General features: G+C 40.4%; 2 protein-coding genes across 3 annotated transcripts; one reads left to right on the forward strand and one right to left on the reverse strand.

The window, feature by feature from the left end:
* Window positions 1–3724: 3724 nt before the first annotated feature.
* Window positions 3725–7862, forward strand: iah1 (isoamyl acetate hydrolyzing esterase 1 (putative)). Its single transcript, XM_044047393.1, has 6 exons — window positions 3725–3931; window positions 4015–4067; window positions 5007–5161; window positions 6113–6274; window positions 6361–6482; window positions 6930–7862. Exons 1-6 carry the CDS (start codon window positions 3869–3871, stop codon window positions 7104–7106), a joined length of 732 nt encoding a protein of 243 aa, XP_043903328.1. The 5' UTR covers window positions 3725–3868; the 3' UTR covers window positions 7107–7862.
* A 253-nt stretch (window positions 7863–8115) lies between these two features.
* On the reverse strand, window positions 8116–20763 carry adam17a (ADAM metallopeptidase domain 17a). 2 transcript variants are annotated; one of them, XM_044047391.1, is made up of 20 exons: window positions 20543–20763; window positions 20143–20275; window positions 18743–18876; window positions 18516–18604; window positions 18094–18271; window positions 16446–16576; window positions 16255–16341; window positions 15675–15800; window positions 15225–15369; window positions 14703–14794; window positions 14372–14524; window positions 12603–12802; window positions 12386–12489; window positions 12168–12302; window positions 11851–11981; window positions 11655–11733; window positions 11490–11578; window positions 11340–11396; window positions 10280–10316; window positions 8116–9327 (listed from the first exon to the last, which is right to left on the reverse strand). In XM_044047391.1, exons 1-20 carry the CDS (start codon window positions 20646–20648, stop codon window positions 8933–8935), a joined length of 2601 nt encoding a protein of 866 aa, XP_043903326.1. In that variant the 5' UTR covers window positions 20649–20763; the 3' UTR covers window positions 8116–8932. The 2 variants fall into 2 exon arrangements, with proteins under 2 accessions (XP_043903326.1, XP_043903327.1); XM_044047392.1 differs by lacking the exon at window positions 10280–10316.
* Between the last annotated feature and the right edge of the window lie 955 nt (window positions 20764–21718).

The raw sequence follows: 21718 nt of genomic DNA on the forward strand, positions 1-21718 counted from the left end.
TCGCACATATCCCATAATACTTTTCAAAGCCAATATCTGCCCATAACGATAATATCGTGCATCCCAACATGTTTCTATGTCAGGTGTAAACTAACAACAAACTGTTGTTTTTTTAAATAATTAAATCAAGCTTTCTGATTTTACAGTTTCTTAAATTTTATTTTGTGGACAAAAACAACACATTTGACAACATCATCGTTTCCGCCTTTCAAAAACACTCAACATTTTAGCACATTTTATGGAGCAAACCATCACTCTTTCACCTGTGATTTCATCCCCTCACACGGACATTAACAGCACTTGTCAACAGAGCCCCTCTGTTTAATGTGTTCACATCATTTTTACATTGTCAACAGGTGAAAACTGTGGACGAGTCAAAGTGGCAACATTCAATCAATAAATACACCATTAAATAAAGATTCAAATGTCTTTATAAATAAAAGACAAGATCCTAAACCTTACTGAGTTGAAGAACCATGAGGAAGTGAGTCTGACACCTTGAGGACTTGAACAACACAACTTCATGTGATGATGATTCTAATATTTGAAAGACTCAGAGAATGTTAAAAACTCAAGAACACCAAGAAATGCCCTCTGATCATCTGCAGAAATAGCTCTGTCCATCAGAACATGACTTCAGTGTCTGAGGTTGTGAGTTCAACTCTTGCAATCAACTGAACTTCTTCCAACTTCAGACCAACATAAGAGTTTAAAAATACCAGCAATGTATTGTTCTGCAGCTCAGCAAGAAAAGCTCCTGCTGGAAGAACTAGACTTGTATGTCTGAGGTTATGAGTTCAAGTCTTATGGTCAACTGTTTGAGTGCGATGTTCAAAGTGTTCAAACAGTCAAAAGCTCTAAGAGAACCTGAAGATGAGAAGCTGCAGGTAGCTCAGTGGACAAGAATGCTGCTGTGAAGTCCAGAGCTCATGGGTTCAATTCTTGTGAGGAGCAGGATATTTTAAAGGTCAACATCCAAAGTGAAGATTGAAAGGAGACCAAAAGTCCCAAGTAGGGAGTAGGAATTGGTGGTGCACTGGTTTTGTTCACAACCATGAGAATGTGTGAGTTATGAGGTGACTGGTTCAATCCCAGAGCCTTGCAGGTTACATTCCGCAGCCTTGCAGGGATAGGGCAGGGCAGGTTGCGAGAGGTGAGGTTGGAGCAGGGGCAGGTCAGGTAGTGAGGCAGGTAGTGTGAGGAGAGGAGGGGCAGGTAGTGAGAGGAGGGGGGGCAGGGCAGGGAAGGGTCAAAGGTCAAATACTTTATATTACACTGTGCAGCAAAAGGTAACCGCATTAAGACACTTAGGTGGTGGAGGCCGCCTCCACCACCCAAGTGTCTTAATGGATTTAAGACAGTTGGGGCCTCGCCCCCCACCACACTTCTAGTTGTTTTGCTTGCTGGACTCTACCAGGTGCGGCCGTTTGCTGTGCTTGGGACAGTCCAGGGCGCTTGACACTTCACGACTCACTCGTGCTCTGCTGGCCACCGGGGGGTACGACGCACTCATCCAGGCTGCTGGCCACTGGGGGGTACGACGCACTCGGGGTTGGTCAGGTGGTGTCAGTCAGCAAGAGGTTAGGTTTGGTTCTGTTCCAGGGAACAACTGCCAGGTTGGGAACTGAACCTGCCACCTCACTGTTGAGACACAAGCTTATGGTGTGGAACAAAGCCACCACACCACAAAGGCCGCCTTCGTCTATGATTTTTGCCTGCTTTTAATCTTGAGTTTGGATGTGGAGCTTTAAAAGCACCTGCTCCTCACAAGAACTGAACCTATGACTTAAGGACTTCTAAGCAGCGTTCTTGTCCACTGAGCTATCTGCTCTTCACAGTTCTTCAGGTTCTCTTAGAGCTTTTGACTGTTTACTTTGAACACTGAACTCAAACACTTGAGTTCTTCATAAGACTTGAACTGACAACCTCAGTCATACAAGTCCTGTCCTTCCAGCAGGAGCTATTCTTACTGAGCTGCAGAATAATACGTTGCTGGTATTTTTAACTTCTTATTTTGGTCTGAAGTTTGAAAGTAGTGCAGAAGTTCAGTTGACCTCACAACCTCAGAGACACAAGCCATCTTCTGATGATCTTGAAGTTAATTTCTTGGTGTTTCTTAAGTTTCTCATCCATTATTATTTTAAATTCGGGAATTGTTAGAACCTGCAAGATGGCAAGGTAGGTTCCACAACAGCGGGGTTAATTTCAGGTGGAGCTGCTCCTGCACAAAGCGACACTGATGTGAAGGCCATTGTATGCTTTCCGTGACTGGTACATTACACTGTTCCGCTCTGTTTCGATATATTTGGAATGTTCCACTTTGTGTTTATCAGTCGGAGCTTCTTCTTCCACAGAAGCAGGACAAGGACAGCGGAGACAAACATGTGGTCACTGCTGCCTAAATGATCCGCACATTTCTTAGATGTTCTGTGGACGCTCTGTTCACACCTGCTGTTAACATCCGACCTGAGGGATCCGATCACAGGTGTTCAGATTACACCTGCTAATGCTCATGTGACATCACTGCTCTACATGTAAACACACACACCTTTCTTTTCTCTTCACATACAAATGATGTTGTTTTCTGTTTGTTACGTTATTGTTATGTTTCTCCATGTTGAAATGTTTGAAAAATGTTGATCAGTGTTTCTCAAACCTGGAAATGAAGATTCTCAAATGTCTTTTTTTTATCCACAAACCAAAAAAGACAGACAGACGACTTTATTGAAAAATATTCAGTTTTAATTATTTCTTTATATAATAATAATGATACGCCCATATATCAGTCATATCGGCAGACCTCGCACATATCCCATCAAACTTTTCAAAGCCAATATCTGCCCATAACAATAATAAAACAATAAAAACAATATTTTCTGTTTTCTTTGCTCCATAAAAACAAAGAAATCATTCAAACTCAAATCATTTTTGCTTTGTGAACAAAAACAACACGGTTTGGACCGGACTGGACGTTGTTGTGGGCTCTTATTTTGGTTTAATATGTTTCGCTTAGTGCTGTCTCTATGTGATCTGATCACATGGGACAGACATTTATAAATATTTCATCAGTCGCAGGCCGTATTATAAAGTGTTACCAAAAGGTCTTTGTCATTGTACAGAGACAATATGATTTGCTTGTACAGCACAGCACCTAATTTAAACAGTTTATTTTGTTTAAATTGATAAAGGTTAATAAAGATGTGCAATCTGTCAGAAATTAAAGGCTAGCCTAGGCAGCTTTTATAAGATGAGGGGGAAAGGAAATCCAGTCCAGCAGATGGCAGCATTTCCTACAGTTGGTGTTTTTTTTTCTCTGTTTTATCAAAAATGTTTTTAAATAACAACAATTTCAGCTGCCATTTTTCTTTTATTTGTCCAGCGAAGACTTGAACATTGAACAGGTGGAGCTGCCCCTGCACAAAGGCACACGGATTTAAACCTCTTGACAACAAGAAAATACCTATATATGCACATATATTTATATACATATATACATATGTACATATATGTATATATATATGTATAACAACTACGAACAGTCAATCAAGGCTTGCTTACTTTTAACAGTATACTGTTAACAGTAACAGTATACGCAATACATTTTTATACATCAATAAACTATCGGCTTTATGTTATAATAATAAAGATTTGCAGGGTGACATTTAATATCTCTTATTTCCTATATTTGATTTAACAAAACATCTCCAAATTAAATATCACTATATTCTAAATTTGCAAATGGTCCAATGAAATTAATCTTGTCAGAATATTAAGTCTTTTATTGTGAAGTACACCCACGTACAACAACCCGGAAGTTCGGTTTAAACTGCAGTCAGTCAACCACTCGGCGGCGTGTTGTAGCTTCGTGATGTCTAAGTTCAAAACAGTTATTTGGCCTACAGTCATTTTATTTGGCGACTCCATCACACAGGTTAGTTTTTTATTATCTGCCCAGAGCTGCTAGTTTGTTTAGCTTCAGACCGGAAATGACTAACGAGCTGTCGTTTCTGTCAGTTTTCCTTTCAAGTGAATGGCTGGGGAGCAGATATTGCTGACAAGTTAGCAAGGTTAGTTTCTGTTTCTTATTAGTTGTTATCATAGCTTGTGCTTTATGTCAGCATAGTTGTTATAATCACAGTAGTTGCTGCCGTTCAAGTTGCTAAAAACGGCTTGTTTTGGACAAATATCTGCTGCGAATAGGGTATATTATGCCAGGTTTACTTACATACTACAAAATAAAAACCCTCGGAAATAACATAATTAAAATACATCACACCTAAATCCAGACGGTTATACCAGTTTCCACAAGCAAATTCCACTTCATACTGTTAGTAGACCACCTCAGTGTGGTCCTCACGAAATATCAGACCGTTCTGATGTGGCATTTCAAAATAAAAGCCTTCTGAAATAGCATAATTGAACTTTTTCCCACCAAAGGAAACTAGCAGTTTTTTATTTTGAAATGCCAAATTGCCATACATTATTTAAATTTGACAATAAGGCCTTAGTGTGGTACACTGCAAACACATGATGGACATTATATCAGTCATTGACACCATGTAGACAAAATGTGAAATGGGAATTTCAAAAATAAATTTTTGAAATTTTTGAAAAGAGTTATCATGACTTAAAACCAATGATCCTAGACTTAACTAGACAAGTCAAAGAAATTGCACACACATCTAATAATAATACATCACATTTAGAGAGAAAAAAAGATTGAATCGAATTGTGACCTTAAAATTGAAAATCAAATCAATCTCGAACTGAAGAAAACTAAACATTAATGTGAAAACTTCAGCGTTGTCTATTTTTCACAACATGGAGAACAAAATGCATAAAGTCTATGTATTGAATGTGGATGAAACATCTCTAAAGTCCCTGAGTGCCTTCATTTATTAATTAAAATATTGATATTTGCCCCGGTGTGCGAGGAAAGACGACAATATATCACCAAATCGATATTTTGACCCACTCCTACTGTGTGTGTGTGATTTCCTCTTCAGAAAGTGTGATGTTGTGAACAGAGGACTGTCTGGCTACAACTCCAGATGGGCCAAGATTGTTCTTCCTCGCCTCATCAGCAGCCAGAGTTCAGCAGAAAACAACAACATAGCGGCTGTCACCGTCTTCTTTGGAGCCAATGACTGCGCACTCGAAGGTAAAGCCCCACTAGCAAGAGTCTATGGCAAAGCGGTTTTACAACCCTAATAGTCAAACAATGAAATGTTAAAAAGGCTTGTCATGAGAGCCTGCACTGTGTATATAGACGTGTGTAAATAATTCAACTGCAGCCCTTCTTAAAGCACACACATCTCCAGGGCTGTTTCTTGTGCATGGTGGCAGATCTGCACAGGAAGATCAGGTTACATGTCACTGGAGGTTGTGAACCAAAACAAAGTGTTTGTTGTCATTGCACCAAATAGTGCAACGCCAAAAAACCCTACTCTAATTACATTACAGATGCCTCATAAAGTATTGCACATAATGTCCCGAGGTGATTGCATATATAAGATAAACAGATGTTTGGTTTAGTTTAGTGTTAATTCATGTGAGATCTTTGTGGAGCAATCTCACCTGTCTCGTGTTGTTTGTGCTTTGCCTTGTGGGTAAATGCAAATTAAAAAAGAACCCAAAAACAAATATAAGTCACTTATATTGACTTTTCTATTAGGGTGGACTCTTAAAACCAGCCGTAGTTCAAAAGATGGCCATTAGGACATCCGTTCAACCCGTCTACAGAGACATGCAGGAGTCATCTTCAGAAGGGCTGCAAAATTCTGGGGATTTTCAATGTTGGAAAATTTTCATGGGAATAAACTGGACATTTTTAAAGTTAAAGGTGTGGAACATAAATATAGTTGGCCTCATGCAGACTGAACCATTCGAGCACGGCCAAACAAACAGAGAAATTGTGTCTTTCCCTGGGCAGATGTTGACTGCCTGCAGAAGCTTAAGCTCTAGCACCTTTCATGGATTTAAATAATGGACTTCCCCCTCATGTATTCTTATTTGTAATTGCATTTGAGTGATTTTAAATTAGTGTTGAAGGGTTTTTAAGCTACTGTCTGGATTTTTTTTTACCTCCCTCCATCTGTTTCCTGTCATGCAGATAAAAACCCACAGCAGCATGTACCTCTGCACGAGTATTCAGAGAACCTGAAGGAGATCACCGGGCTTCTGGCCGCGGCCGGAGTGTCGGCAGACAGAGTCATCTTCATCACCCCACCGCCTATTTATGAGCCGGCCTGGGAGAAGGAGTGCATTTTGAAAGGTGACATCTCTGCCATCACAAAATACTTTTTATTCCTTTACTGTAACATGGTAAAGTTTAGTTTCTTACCTGTATGTCTCTTTCAGGATGTCCTCTCAACCGCCACAACTCTGTAGTGGGACAATATGCTCAGGCCTGTGTCCAGGCAGCTGCTCAGTGCAGTACAGACGTCCTGGACCTTTGGACACTCATGCAGAAAGATGGACAGGTGAGCACCTCAGTGTTTGCTGCCTCTGCTTCTTCAATTACAGGCCATTCAGTTTCATGAAGGCATCAGAATCAGCAAATATTTTAACTTTGATGATTGTTTTTATTCATTTTTGTAGACTTAATATTTCAGATAGTTAACCCTTAGAACACAGAGCATTTGGGCTGCTTTCCCCCCTCATTACTATTTTTTTGAACCAACTATAGAAACACATCCGAGCATAAGGTACTTGTGAAATTTGAAAATATGACACAGTTCAAAGTTCGCTTGGCTCGTTTTTATGAACAAAAATAAACAAAAAAATTGTCTTTTTTTCCAAAATAACATTAGTTTCAGTTGGAAACAAATATTTTATAAATAGTATATATAGTATTTTTGACTGGAACAAAAGAAATTAACAATATGCGGAAGAAATAAAGGGAGATCTTAATTTCGTGTGATCCACAGGATTACTCGGTCTACTTGTCTGATGGTCTGCACCTCTCTGAGAAGGGAAACCAGTTTGTGGCCCAGCACCTGTGGAGGCTGCTCCAGAGCAGAGTGGCCGACCTGCCCTTCATCCTGCCGTACTGGGGAGACGTGGACGCCAAGAGCCCCGAGAGCAGTCTGCTCTGTGACCAGTGAACGAGTGAATGTCGGGGACAGTAGTCGAAGGGAAAATGATCTGGACTGTCTGCTCTGTTCTGCCAATCCTGCAACCAAACACTTGATCATTTGTTAATGTTAAAACATTAAAAGGGTTTTATTTAGAGAAGTGCGTAGGTGATACAAGCAAGATACTTAAAAAAAAAGAACATTGTGAGTGAAGAAACATTACATATAAACATGACTTAAACAGGAAACGGCAAGACGGCGCTAAACAAGAGAAGAAGATGCTATAATTCACATTGGCACGAGAACAGTTCAAATTCGACGTTGCCTCAGTTCTGTTCCGTCAACCTTCTTGTTTATTTTTCACAGAAACACTGTAATAGGCCAGAAACAGCAATAGTAAGAGGCACTATGTTCTTTCATACAGGAATCAATCAATCACAATAAAATAACAAGCAACAGTAACATTTGCTTTACGTGTTCATGCTAAACAGACTACGACTTTGTAGTAGAAAGCGGTCAAATAGACAAAAATAATACACATACACGTTTAAAACTTAAAAAGCCAACTTTCTGGTAATGTGAAAAAACAAACAAAAAAACTTCAAGTGCTGTTGTGACTCAGATTTCATTATTAAAAAAAAGGAGAAAAAGATTTTTGAGTCAAGTATCCATTTGCTTAACATCCCTCTGAAATGTGTCCCTTTATGGGGGAAAATAACCACGACGACAACATTATTAATATCATAACATGTTTGACCTGTTAGAAGTGTTAGTAGAGCAAAGCTGTGAAGAGACATCATGTTAAGACAGTACTTTGTGCACATTTTCTCCTTGTGGTCCACAATGAAGGCTCACTTTATTTAGGGCCCGTCCACACCGAAACAGGTTTAGGTGAACGCACATACTTTAGTCAGAGATGGCGTTTCAGTGGACCTGAAATGGTATTTTTGTTTCTGTGTAGACGGTGAATACGCTCCTATAGGAAAATGATGACGTTATATTCCCAGCTCTCTCTTGCACTGTCATTCATTGTCTGTCAATCAAAAGTAACTAAAGTCAGCCTGACACACGGACGGTGGTGAATTGTAAAATGAAGAGAGGGGAAAACAAACTAGTTTTAAACACAGTCTGCTGCACTGAACATCCACAACTGGATCTCACTCGTTTTGAGTCGTTTTGTGTGCCGTCTTCACGGGGGAACCTTTTTGAAAACGGCAAAGAAAAAGACCGTTCACGTTTCTGTATGGACGTGGCCTTAAACACCACACTAGTGAAAGCGGGTTGATCAGTGTTATCAGTTTGATCGTTTTTGATCTTTGGGGAATAAAAAAAAAACAACAACTTTTCAGAAACTCACTTAGCCAATGGGTTATATGACACAAACACAATTAAACTAGTTATGTGATGTAGTCAAGGAACCAGCCCAGTGTGGATTTTTCCCCAAAAACCTTCTCAGACCTTCCTCTGGTCGAGGATATCATTATCATCATCATCATCATGTGGTTAACTGAAAAAGGCACATCATTATTTTACACAGGCACACAAAAACATTTAGTCATCCAATAACTGCTTTTAATGCAGTCTGTGATTGGGGACGACTCGTGCATTATTTGTACAGTGATTGACTAAGACTGAGGAATATCCAGTGTCTGAAATCTTATCCTTTGCTCCGTTAAACACCAAGTCTGACCTAAAGAAAACCTGCGTCTATGATGTGTGATGAGGAAAAACAAAAAGCCTATTAGCGCTGCATTGACCTGCATGTTCCCTAAACCACTCATCAGGTTGTGTTTAATTGTCGTTGCTTTAGCACAAAACAGTGTTGTTTATTTACTCAGCACTCAGTCTCTTTAGTGTCAATGCAGTCCTGCCTCTGGAGGCGCCACCGCTCCCTGACCGGCTGGCTCTGCTCTGTCAGATCCTCGTAGGAGGATTTCGTAGCCGACGAGCAGGCTCCTGCGGTTGTGAAATCTTCCGTTGCCCCCTCCTCTCCCGGGTGAGAGTCGCTGCTGGTGTCCTCCTGGATGGTGGCCATCCGCAGCCCCCCTGCGCTGTCCGGGGTGGGGCCGCAACTCGGCCCTGGGGCCGGGATACTGCAGCTGGCCGCGGGAGGGGCCGCCACTTGGCTTACCTGATGAGGCTGCTGGGGCAGGGAGGAGGGCGCGGTCCGGCCGCCGAAGGAGGAGGGATGCTGAGGATGCTTGACGATGTGCACGGACGCCGACTCGAGGTTGCTCAGCATTTCTTGACTCTGGAAAGGTAAAAACAACCGGTGAGTCCGAGGAACGTCAAAGCTGAGGTGGACTTCATTCCCTTTTTACCACGTTCTGTTGAAATGACAACTTCTGATATTTCTAATGATCATACATAGTGTCACTTTCATTTAGAAAGTAGCCAGTCTACTAAAGAGAAATCAAATAACAATTTGGTATCTCTACCCTCAGTAAAAGTGGGAAAAACTTTTCTCACACTGGACAGTTTGTGCCTTCAAACATGGGTATTAACTAATACTAATCATGGCTGCAATCCACTTCAGGGCAACAGGGCCCCAGTTGTGCCAACTGGTTCATGTACAGGATTAACTAGCACACCAACAATAAGCCATTAAAGATATTTGCAGTTGTGCCTTTTCATTTTCAACCATTACAATCCAAACTGTCTGCTGTGAGAAAAACATCTGGAGGAATCTGTTTCCTCAGTCTCCAACATTTCCTTATCAACAGCCAGTACAAAAAGGGTGATTTACAAAAATCAAAATAGACAATCACCTAAAGGACAGTACCCTCGTCTCGCTGCAGCTCTGAACGACAGCAGATGCAAACGTAAAACGATGACAAACACTGAATCCAAATTTCACAAATGACAACAAGGTGCAACCTTGCGGGTCCTCTCTCTGTTTGAATACTCCTGAACTGCAATCTTGCTTTCTTGGGGTAATTTCTGATCAGACGATGACCCTGCACTGATGTCGGACATCTTGCAGAGATCTCGCAAGTCACTGACTTTGGATTCTCAAGTGTCCACAATCGAAAGACAATAGATGGATTTTGGCTGATGGAAATGCGCAGCCTGATCAGTGATTACACCAAGGAGTAAGTGACCGCAGGAGTATCCCAAACGTAGGCCACTGACCGTCGTGCATCATCATGGAATTCACTGGCAACGCATCGCAACACCAAGCCATGGCACACACACACACTCACCTATAGGGGGAGCTCTACTACAGACCTCCACCATCTGCTGCAGTCCAAATGAGAATGGAAAGAGCCAAGGCAAAGAGTGATGGAACAGGTCATTTGCAGCCCTGAACTCAGCAGAGACAGCGTGAGGCCATTACACACGGACAACCTGACCATGGCATGACGCCACGTACGTCCCGCTGTACGTTTTCTGACTTGATTGTGTAGAAGAACTTACACATGTGCAGAGTTTGACACTCACTCTGTGTTTTAATATCTATCCACTACAGACAAAGATAGTTTACATTCATATCAGGACTGAAGAAGTGTGATTTTTTTGTTATTGAACTTTTCATGGGTTGGAAAGTTTTTAACAAGACGTCCTTGTATTATTTAGTTGACATTTGTCAATGAATAATGTATCAAGACTGTACAAAAAGACTAGAAACTACAAAGGACCTGGACACACGACGAGTCCCAACTGACATTTAGTCACAGTTTTCTGACAGAGCTCTGTCATTTCACAGGGTAAAAGAAGCATGGTTAAGAGATAACTGTTGTAGTAAGAAAATAAGAAAATATACATTTTACAGTCATTAAGTGTTTTAAGCCCCTTGATTTTCTACATTTCACATCATTTCCACATAACAATGGCCAAAAGGCAGAGTTAGTTTTACTGTTAATTCTTATTTTACTGATGGCAAATTTATCAAAAGTATTTTTCTAAAGCTGGGGGGACACTACTAAGATTTCTTAGCCTGATTTTTAGAGTCTGCACCAGTCAGCACTAGTTAGGGACGACAGGAAGTAGCGAGGACATCAAAACAACGATGGCAGTTTCAGCTTTGACAAATCATGCATCAGGAGAAGTTGTTATATGTGTGATCCCCAGCCATTCAGTCGACTCTAGTGTCTCCAGCTTTAGAAAGACTGTGGATGAACTAACACTTTGCATCACTCATTTTAATCGTCACTCATTGTAAACATGTGTAAAACTTCATTGTTAAGGATGTTAGTGTTTGTTTTGTTGTGCAAAAGCCGGTGCACAGGATCAAAAGGAGCATAATAGAGGTGAGGGACTTACATTTGGAGGGTAGTAGGACTTTGTATTCTCCTCGTACTGCTGGTCGAGTCGTTTGTCCTATAGCATGAAGCGCACATAGAAAAGCACGGTCAGCATGTGTGTACTAGGGAACAAGGTGCAAGTGGAAACTGATGTCCATCGGTTTCTTACCACACAGTGAACCAGGATACTCAGTGGAATCCAGAAGACGAGAGAAAACACCACCACTGAGCCCACTATGTTGTCAGCCAGGAATTTTCCTGATGGAAGACGGAAGGTTGGTGACAGTTGCACAGACCACCTGAATTCAAAACCAGTGTACTGCAACAGGTTTACCAAACGTGTTGATGTCCAGCTTGTCAATAAAATCCCACAACCTCTCGATGGCATCCTGCACCTGCTTCATGCACTTTCCCTGTTTGAACAGGAGAGAAGTTTTTTTCAGTATTCAGTATATTCAAAGCTGGACAGTGTGAAGATTTACAAAAAGCAACAACATAATAATGGGAATACTAAAGATTTGAGGACTCACACTCTCATCACAGAATCCCACGGTGCACGGTTTTCCCTTGCGAAGGAAAAGGAAACTGCCATTGGTCTGGACGAAGGGAGCGCAGATACCGTCCTTCCCCCTGCAGCACACTTTACAGGAGTGCTCGGTTTCTGGAAACAGGAGAAAACATTTTTATACATTTAAATAAAGATAGATAAACTTTAGATGCACACATAAAAACATATCTTCAGTGGTTAGCTGTAGACTGTAAATTTAATTACACTAAATTAAGTTCATCCTTTCTTTTTATTCATTTATTTCCCCCCCTGGTCTTGAGATAAATGAACTTATTTTACCATTGCAGGCACAGGACTGAAGGTTCTGCATAGCCTCACAGAAAGGGTTGCACTCTCCTTTGCGACAGCGGCCATTGTCGACACACACGGTTCCGTCCTCCGCGTTTGCAGGAGGTGGACAATCACTGCTGTTGCCTAAGATGTGAAGGAACAGTGATGTGACGCAGTTCAAGTGGTAAGTTGTGAGGTTTCGTGTTAGACCAGCAGGTGGTGCTCACCTGTGCAGGACGATGTGTCTTTACATGTCGCGCTTATGGGCTCCTGACACGTCACCTCTGCCTGCTCAAACTTGCAATTTCTACAACAAGGGCTGTTTCTGTCGCTGTGGAGAGAAACAGGAACACGTCAGTCTCTCATTAGACACAAATATTTTCTAAGAAAACCCTACATTTGAATATGTGTTTAAACTTGTGTGAGAGCTTTTGGGCCACATACCTGCACTGTGCACTGTGTTTAAACTTGCAGGTGGATGAGCAGCAGAGGTCATCCTTTAGGTGGAGTAGCCCGGGGTCACACTCCTCCCCTTCCTCCACTCTAGAGTTCCCGCATACCTTGCTGTTCCTCTCTTTGAAGCACATTGGAGCCTTGAAACGTAGGGTCTTTCCTACGGAAATCTTGCTGCAGTTGGAGAAACGCTTCAGGCGAGAAGGAGAGGTAGACAGATGTTAGATCCTCACTGGGAGTGATTGATCTCTGTTGAGCCAGTAAGGGGAATGGTGATGAAGGAGCACTAAAATAAAACTCACTTAAATAACTGTACGGATAAAATGTAAAACAATGGGCTGAAAGTGACGTTTTGTTGTTGTTTAGCCTTAATTTACAGCTACATCAACTGGTTAATTTGGACAAAGTCTTATTTATTTCTCAATGACATGACTTCAGATATTATTTAATCCCTTGCAGATATCTTCCAAGAGATTCCTGGTTGAGGTGCAGAACAAGTCACAACAGATAGTCAACAGAACCTTTGCAGAAGTAAAGTGCATATTTATGAACTGTTCAGGCCAATAACAGATGAGGTGCAGTATATTTACAGTCATGTTTCACAACAATCTCTGCAGACTCATTTAGGGGTGGTCTCTAGACTTCATATTTAACTTTGCATCTTTAACTCTTGTGTGTCCTCTTCACTGATTGACAGCACGGGCTGTTACAGAGTTATTTGTCTGTTGCAATGAACAGCTTGTTGAAGTTAAAACAGAAAATCAGTGTCACATGATTTTGTGATCGGTTGAAACTGTTTTTGGAAAAAGAAGCCGGTTATGTATTCACGTGAACGCCGCATGTTTAATCTGTTTCTATAGCCTACAGTGACGGGAGCAAAAAAAAAAGCTCCCCGCAGCATTTAAGCAGCCCTTTCCTGCAGGCTAAAGCCATTACTGACGCGATTGGGTTGTTTATAGCTGCAGATATGAGGCTATACGCCGTTGTGGAGAAAAAAGGCTTTAAAAATACGGTAAAAGTGCTTGAGCCATGGTACGAAAACCTTCGCACTCCCACTTCATTATGAAGATCGTACCAGAACTTTACGCAAAAGATAATAAAAAAAAACTTGTCGAGGAATTATCGGAGGCATCCTCTGTTGCCCTCACCTCACCTCAGTAAAAGCAACATCCTAGTCACCACAGATAATACGAGAAACCAAGTTATTGCAGTATTGAAGCTGGACTGGGGCCACAGATAGGGTGCTTTGCACAGTTAGCATCCATAATGATGTGGACATGTTTAAAATAAAATAACAAAGTTATATTTGTCTTGTTAGCTTTGCCTTTTTGTGTTGTTTTTGATTCGAAAAATGATCTGATCCGTGACTCAAAAACCGTGACACGATCCGAACTGTGAGTTTTGTGATCCGTTGCACCCCTACAAAATATGCTGATTCAGTCTATTGGCTCCACGCGACTCAGTTTAGATGTCGTCATCTGTGACATTACTGCACTGCACAAAGGAAGTGACTTGTTTTATGTCGAGACAGATTTAGGCAACAGCATCACTGCACAAAGGAAGTGATTTGTTTTAGGCAACAGCATCACTGCACTAGCAAAGCACGACAGCTGCAAACAGGTCTGAGTACGACTGAAAACATAAAGATGCACCAAAACCCAATCGTACAGCAATATGACGCACCCACAAGCACTCCCTCGCTGAGGTCTTGCAAGGTTATGAACTGCATGAACTTCAGACGCCGTATTTGATCTGAGTACCTTGTTGTTGACATGGTCTCCGCTCACAGCGATAGGGTACATGACAAATTTGCCCCCTTGGTCATCGCTGGGAGCACAGTAGGGGATGTTGTCTGGGTCGTGCTCTGCTCCAAAGTTGTGTCCCAGCTCGTGTGTGGTCACCAAATCTGCTTCCTGAGTGGATAAATGCACCAGGGTTGACACCATTTCACATGACACCCACAAGAAAAAGGTGTGGCTGCACTTCACTGAGTGACATGTTGCATTACGTCCTGAGTGAAAGTGGCAGCACAAAGCAGTGTCATGTGTTTTGCCAAAGACAATGGTAGTGGCAGGAAGTGGAAACGATTACCTTTGTGAGGATGGTTTTGCCATAGTTCTTGGTGCTGGTCAAGCCTGTGTTAAGGTAACTGGGATTCTTGACAGAGTGGTGTGGGTAGTAGGCTACAGAGGGACACAATCAAATAAAGAGTTCAGTGTTTTAAAAGCTTCATTCAGATTACCAGGCTGAAGTGACTCATGTCCAATTTTTTCAGTTGATATGACTCAGCATCATGTGCATTTTGAATTATATTCTTAAAAGGAACTTGGCTGAAACACAACAAACTTAATCTCACTCAGACATTTTCTGCCAAAGTTCCAGATTCTGAATTTCTCCCTGAATTGGGGGTCAATAAAAGGTCCATTTATCTTACTTTACTTATCTGCCGCTTGATAGATGGAGAGGACTCAGAAATATGATATTTTATGTTGTTGTTAATGATGAATGTTAACCAATATTTGTGCACTTGTGTGCCATTTGAGAGGGAAGTTAAAAGCATTCCAGTTAAATATGTCTCCGACACTGTAAAGTTGATGTTGCACGACACCTTACGTTTAGGGCAGAGGCCGCCCAGGGCCTGAGCTTTGGTGGGGGCCACATAGGCAAGTCCCAGTGTGCCCTCAGCAAAATCCTGGTAGGTGAATAGGTGAGCCAGACACACAGTAGAGGCGTTGCCAGCTATGTCCGAGCTGAATTGCTAAGGAACAGAAGCAAAACCCCTTTTAACCAACATTTGTATCTGGTGACAACAACTACTACTACTACTACTCTATTTAGCAACATGGTAAATGCAGTTACGGAAATATTTTTCATTTAAATGAGTCAGTCATTTTTTTCTTTACACTTGTATGTCTTATTATTTATTTTCATTAATTACTAATGGCAGCTCCAGGCTGCAAAGCACTTTACACAGTTCTCTTCATTTCATGCCAATTAAAACTGTTGAAACCAAATGAAACTTTTACATCTACATTTCTCAATCTCATTGACTCCTTTCCATACCTCCAGAAGTCTTTTCGCGTCCCACGCTTCTTTTTCATGAATGGGGCTGTCCTCCATGTTATAGTGGACCCAGTTGTCGGCAGTAAAGCCAGGGGGGGGCTGTGTAGGCTCCTTGTTGATGATGATCTGGTAAGCAAAGAGGTCATTTATGAACAATGTCCTGGACTTATTGCAACAGCTTTAGTTCAAAATGGATAATGGGACTTTGCATGGCTCCATACTTGGGTCAGTCAGAATCAGCTTTTAAAAGTTTGAATTCTAAACCATATAATTTCGTCACAGATACTGGGGTTAAAAAGCAGCATGTTACAAATTCTGTGTAGCACAATTAATGCATGGCTTATCACATGGAAGACTGTAAGCCTCCATTAATTCTTAAATTACCCCATGAGACACAAACAAAGGCTGCTCTCAAACTCCCCATATACTTCACAGCTTGACTTTTCAGATCAACTAGATCCACGTAAAACAAAGCCACTGTGCTGTTGAAAGCTTGTTTGTTTAAGTGCTACACATTGATCCACAAATAAGACTATCAAACTATCACAACGGAGTACAAAACTCAGACAGTCACACACACCTGATTGATCTGGACCCCATAGCCTTTAAACTCATCATCCCATGTTGTGTTTCTATAAATGTCATCAACTCGATCAATCAGCTCAATCTGAAACGACATAATAAAACAAAAAATATTACCACGTTACCCCAGTCCCATTCAATGTACGGTAATAGTGCATTAGCTTTGTAAACAGGAACATAAAGTCAGACCAGGTAGTTGAGAGTGACGCTTTCTTGTCCGCGGCCCATGTGTCTAAAGAAGCGGTAATCTGCAACCAGCAGCAGAGGGCAAGTATTCTTCTTGTGATCGTGGGCATATCTTTTCTCTCTGTGGTGGTACTCTATAAGAAAGATACAGATCATTTATAGGAGAAAAAATGATCACATTCAGAAAAACCAAGGGGGGAAAAAAGAATATACAATCATTCAGCTATTTTGTAACAGTCTAGGATAATCTGACATAAAGGTGGATAAATAAGGACAGCAAAATGTAAAAAAAAAAAAAAATGAGGCCACGCTCTAGTATCCCATTGTTAATTGCCCTCCTTTTCACATTTAGCAACACGTCTTCTTTTATATGCCTGTGAACTGATTAAGCTCTGCCTCTGTTCTTGGAGTTAAACAGCCATTTATCGTGGAAGTGGATGCCTGGGTGCATAAAAAGAGGTGTAAATGGAGGTGTTTAAGTGTTGTTTAGGTTCTTCTTTCCAGCTAAAGCAGCAGTTTTCAGGGTAAACTCAATGCTCTTCACTTCCATCAAATCTGTTACTCACATACAGAGTAATGCACACTAACAATACCAAGTTTTAACCATGTGGACGTTTTGTTTAGTGTTGCAAGCAATGTGTATCCTCATAGGTTATTAATCTATTGACTATAACAATTCAACTTTGAGATTATAACAATTGTTTCTGAAACTATTTAAAGGAGCCGAGTGAAATTTTATTGGAAGCATAATTACTAGGGTTTAAAGAAAGGCCGATATTAACTGTAAAAGCATTTTCTACACCGTCATCCGCGGACTTTCAGAGGATCAGTCAACTGCCACAGTAACGTTTAAGTACGACTGACCACTGACAAGCATTTAGTCTGTACAAGCAAGAGTTTCCATATAAGAAAATCTCCATATATTAAAAAAAAAAAAAGTACCTCGCTCATTTGGTTAAACCAATAAGCCAAAACCTGCAAGACATTCCGTTTATAAATCCAACAACAATTCTTAGCATTTTACAAACTGTTAGTCAACATCTGCTATATTACATGAATTCTAGAGATGTCTCAAAACTACATCCTTGGAGTAAACAGTTGAAGAATAAAAGGACATGAAGACATTAAACTGAAGCATTACATGCTTCTGTGGAAATTAATCCTTGTTCAGAAGTGTGGGTGGACAATGTGCATTTCTCTGGCAGTGGGAGACGGATGACAGTTCTAGTGTCATGTCGTTCGCAAACAATTCATTCTTTTAAAAGAATCGTTCAGGTGGACGAACTGAACTGAATCACTTCCTGAACGAACATGAGTCAATCCTGCATGAGTCAGTCACTGAATCAGCATATTCCTGTGTCCCCACCCACAAGCGAGGGAAGGAGAAATGGCGACAGCAGAGGCTGCAGGGAATTCAAGTGATTCATTCACTGAATATACTGTGAATGAAACAGTGAACGCAGCCTACCAGTACACTGAACATGTGCCCTGAGTGATATTCAGCGACTTAAACCATCAGAATCAGGCCCAGCAAATCCAAGAACAATGCTGAACTGTAGATCAATTAAAACGACTTAAAAATCCTGAAAACAATGCATTAACCTCCAACAAATCTTATAATTTAACAGAAGAATCGGACGGCAGCACTCACCTATTTTCTCCTCCACCTCCTGCCCACCCAAATCCCTGCTGGCAGCCTGGGGCATGTCCTCCGCATGGATGTAACCACACATTTTTGGGGAGGTGATGCGACTCAGATTCTTGATATCATCAGAGCGATAAACCAGCAACCTGCCATCCGTTGGGGAATCAACAAACCTCCATAGGGGCTAAATAAAAGACAGGAGTATTAGTGAGGAGGGTCATGAGATTGGAAGAAATCATGTCCATACAGTGTCTGAAATATTGAGATAAGGTGGAAAAATGTGGCTTGTCAAAAGTCTAACAGAATAAAAGACTTTCAAGATTTTCTTGTCATTCTTGACTTTGAATAGCCTGTAAGTTTAGCTCAGTTTGGCCTCTCAAGCATGGGTTCTGCCTTGAAATACAGAAAACACAGAAACAATGACTAACCTCTACATTGTATTCTGCCTCGTCGGTCAGAATATGAGCAGAAAACTCATCTCCGTCTATGTGTGCCTGCACACGAGAATTCTCCTCTCCTGCAAACACAAAACAAATAACATTACAATTATTGTAATACTTACTCGACATATTAAATCCCATCTATTTGTTTTTTACTGTTAACCTTATAACATAAAAAAACGGTTAATTCCTAAATGTGTAAAGTTTCCACTCACCAACCACATGTCCTGTGAAATAGTTCTGAAGCTGTACGTCAAAGTTCTCCTCCCTCCCGTGTTTGTCAAGAAACACAGCTTGGAAGTTGTTGGTGAAAATGTCTGTGTTGGTGGTCAAGTAAAGCTTAAAATTCCTGCAGTAGTAAAAGGAAAATGAAAACATTAATTAAAACATAAAGAATTATATTGGATTTTTTTTTTGGCTCACAATCAACAAAAGCAGTGACATGATACTCCCTACATTTCATCACATATTTACATCTGATCAAGATATTTTTTAGGTTTTTCCAAGTCGTATAAAAGCAAAGTTGACAGAGTTGTTCTATTCATACTGACAGAAAGGTGATGCCCACTTAGCATGAGTAAGGGATGGAGGATGAAGCTCCACAGTCACTGTTGAAATAATCACCCCAATGATCAACCAAGGCTAACATTGATCTTCAGCAGCTTGAGTCATTAAGATCAATTTGATATCTACCAGCAGTGATAACTTATAATTGTGCCTGGTACACTTAATTCGGGACAGCCCAGGAAGAAAAGAATTGACATGAAGGAAGGGCCCCTGAGCAGCAGGCACAGATAAGTGCTGCTCGCTGCTCCTGTGCTTGGCTTGTGGCGTCAGAGCCAGCATTGAGTTAATTTCGTTTAAAGTTAGTTGGTTAATGCAGGATTACTTTAATGCGTGATTAGTGTGATGTGTGATCAGAAAATATTCTTATAAGGAATGGAATATGTTACTGTACCTTTGACAGCTACACAATTTGATACCTTTGACAGCTATGATAGAGGCATCAGAAGATATGTAGTGGTCGTGCGGTGCTAGGTTTGGTGTAAAAAGGTTTATTAACCATTATATTACTGTTAAATCTATAAAGCATCATTCACAACCTGGAACATCAAGGGATATGCGTTGTTGATCGGAGAAAAGATTGAATATATGTGGATAGAAATGTAACCTGGATGTAGAACAAGTGGAAATAAAAGTGCAAACTTTATCTGCACTTTATCGTTTATATATATATATATATATATATTTAAAAATAAACCGGACCTCTGGTCACCTTTTTTATTCACTCTTGTCAAATGAATGTTAAGTTATGTTGATGTCTATGTTTCATGTACAGCGTGTGTTTGAAAAACCGGAGTCAAATTCCTTGTATGTGTTACATACTTGGCCAATAAAGCTGATTCTGATTCTGATTCTGAAACCGTTACATGAGTCCTCCTTGGCTTGTTGATTGGGGAATTGAAACAATACATACAGTCAAGCCCATAGGAACCTGCCTACAGCTAACGACTTTGGGTGGCTTTGGAAATAAGTTTACGATTGCCACTACAGATGGGTTAACATCACCATCCCTATTGGTGTGTGAACAAATAACGAATTCTACTTTTAGTACCTGTGCAGGGCTCTGAAGCTCACCAGGCGCTCCAGGTGGGACTGGGTGTGGACGTCCCTTTTTCTGACAGAGTGAAGCTGGAGGCCCGACAGTGGCAGAACCTCATAGTCTGACAGGACCGAGCTAAGATCATCTTGGGGGACAAACGAGTAGAAACAGCAGACGTTAACAAAAAAAGTGTCACCCCGACCTGGAGCTCCCCACATAATGTATGGATTTAATTAGCAGCTAGCAAATACGTGACAACTAACCATTTAATAATAATACATTCGACAACACACTACTGAAATAGACAGTCTAAACAAATAATATCCATATGTATACTTTGTTGTTTTGTTTCCTTAATCGGCACATTATTTCCGTTGAAGCTGATGTTAGCTTAGTGTGCTAAGTTACTTACCGAACTCCGGGTTTCCATCGTGACTATCGTCTCTGGTAACTCTTGGGTTAATGGCACAGTTAACCCAGCAAGGAGCCAGAAAAGTAACTAATATTATGGTCCTCATTTTCAGAATGCTCAGACAACTACTATAGCGCCGTCATTGTCCCAGCTTATTTAGGTTTGACAAGACCGCTAACGTTAGCTTAGCTACCCGGAAGTGCGCCGATTGTAAAACATCCGGTTTCAGGCAGCACAATGACCGTCAATCCGACACGTTTTAATACACTTTACTAAATTCATAGACATAGATAAACAAATGTAGCTTTTGTAAAACGGAACCAGAATCTCTTACACATGTATTATTTATTTACAAGTGTGGTCTCATCTGACAAACCATATATTGTGTAATACCCCACAAAAAGTTTGAAATTAGTTGCAAAAAAATATATATATATGTACATGTTTTAATTCTACTGAAAATAATTTAGATTTTGTTGTAAATCTGTTAATCTTGTATGGCAAGTTTCATATAAATATAGGGTGACAAAGGTCCATTGCCTTTCTTAACTCAGGGAGTGGGAGAAAAATCTGTGTAAATATCATAATTATTTTCTTTATGAAGGATTAATTCACATTGGTTTTTTTTTATCTATTCTTTATACATATATATGTATATTCAAATACACACATAAACACAACTCCATAATTTGCCCGTTCTTCTCTATTCCTTTGTGTGTGGTTTATTTTACATCCTCATTCTCTTGAATAAATATACATTTCAGGAGAGCTGAATGAAGAAATAAACATAAATAACAGCACTTAATTTATTGTATGTAGATGGAAAAAGTAGACAGAGCCCCAAATTTAAAACAAACAACCAATCACTTTATCAAATAAATCAGGCTCCATCTTAAAATATATATATATATGTATATATATATATATATACACATAAATATTCATTCGTAATATACAAAAATATATATTTTAATCTAGTAGTAATAATTAAGAAGCAACTTGTCCATGTTAGATTATATTGGATTGACATTTATTCTAAAGCCTAAATAATATGTAACAAAAATAACTGTAGCAGTTAAACAGAGTAACAATGTAATAAATTCTCCATAAGGGAACTTGATCTGGTTTTGTGGTCTAAATTCCATGATCTTGATCTATGGCTAAACTACTGGTAAT

The sequence above is a fragment of the Solea senegalensis genome, linkage group LG16 (assembly GCF_019176455.1).
Source record: "Solea senegalensis isolate Sse05_10M linkage group LG16, IFAPA_SoseM_1, whole genome shotgun sequence".
Lineage (NCBI taxonomy): Eukaryota > Metazoa > Chordata > Actinopteri > Pleuronectiformes > Soleidae > Solea > Solea senegalensis.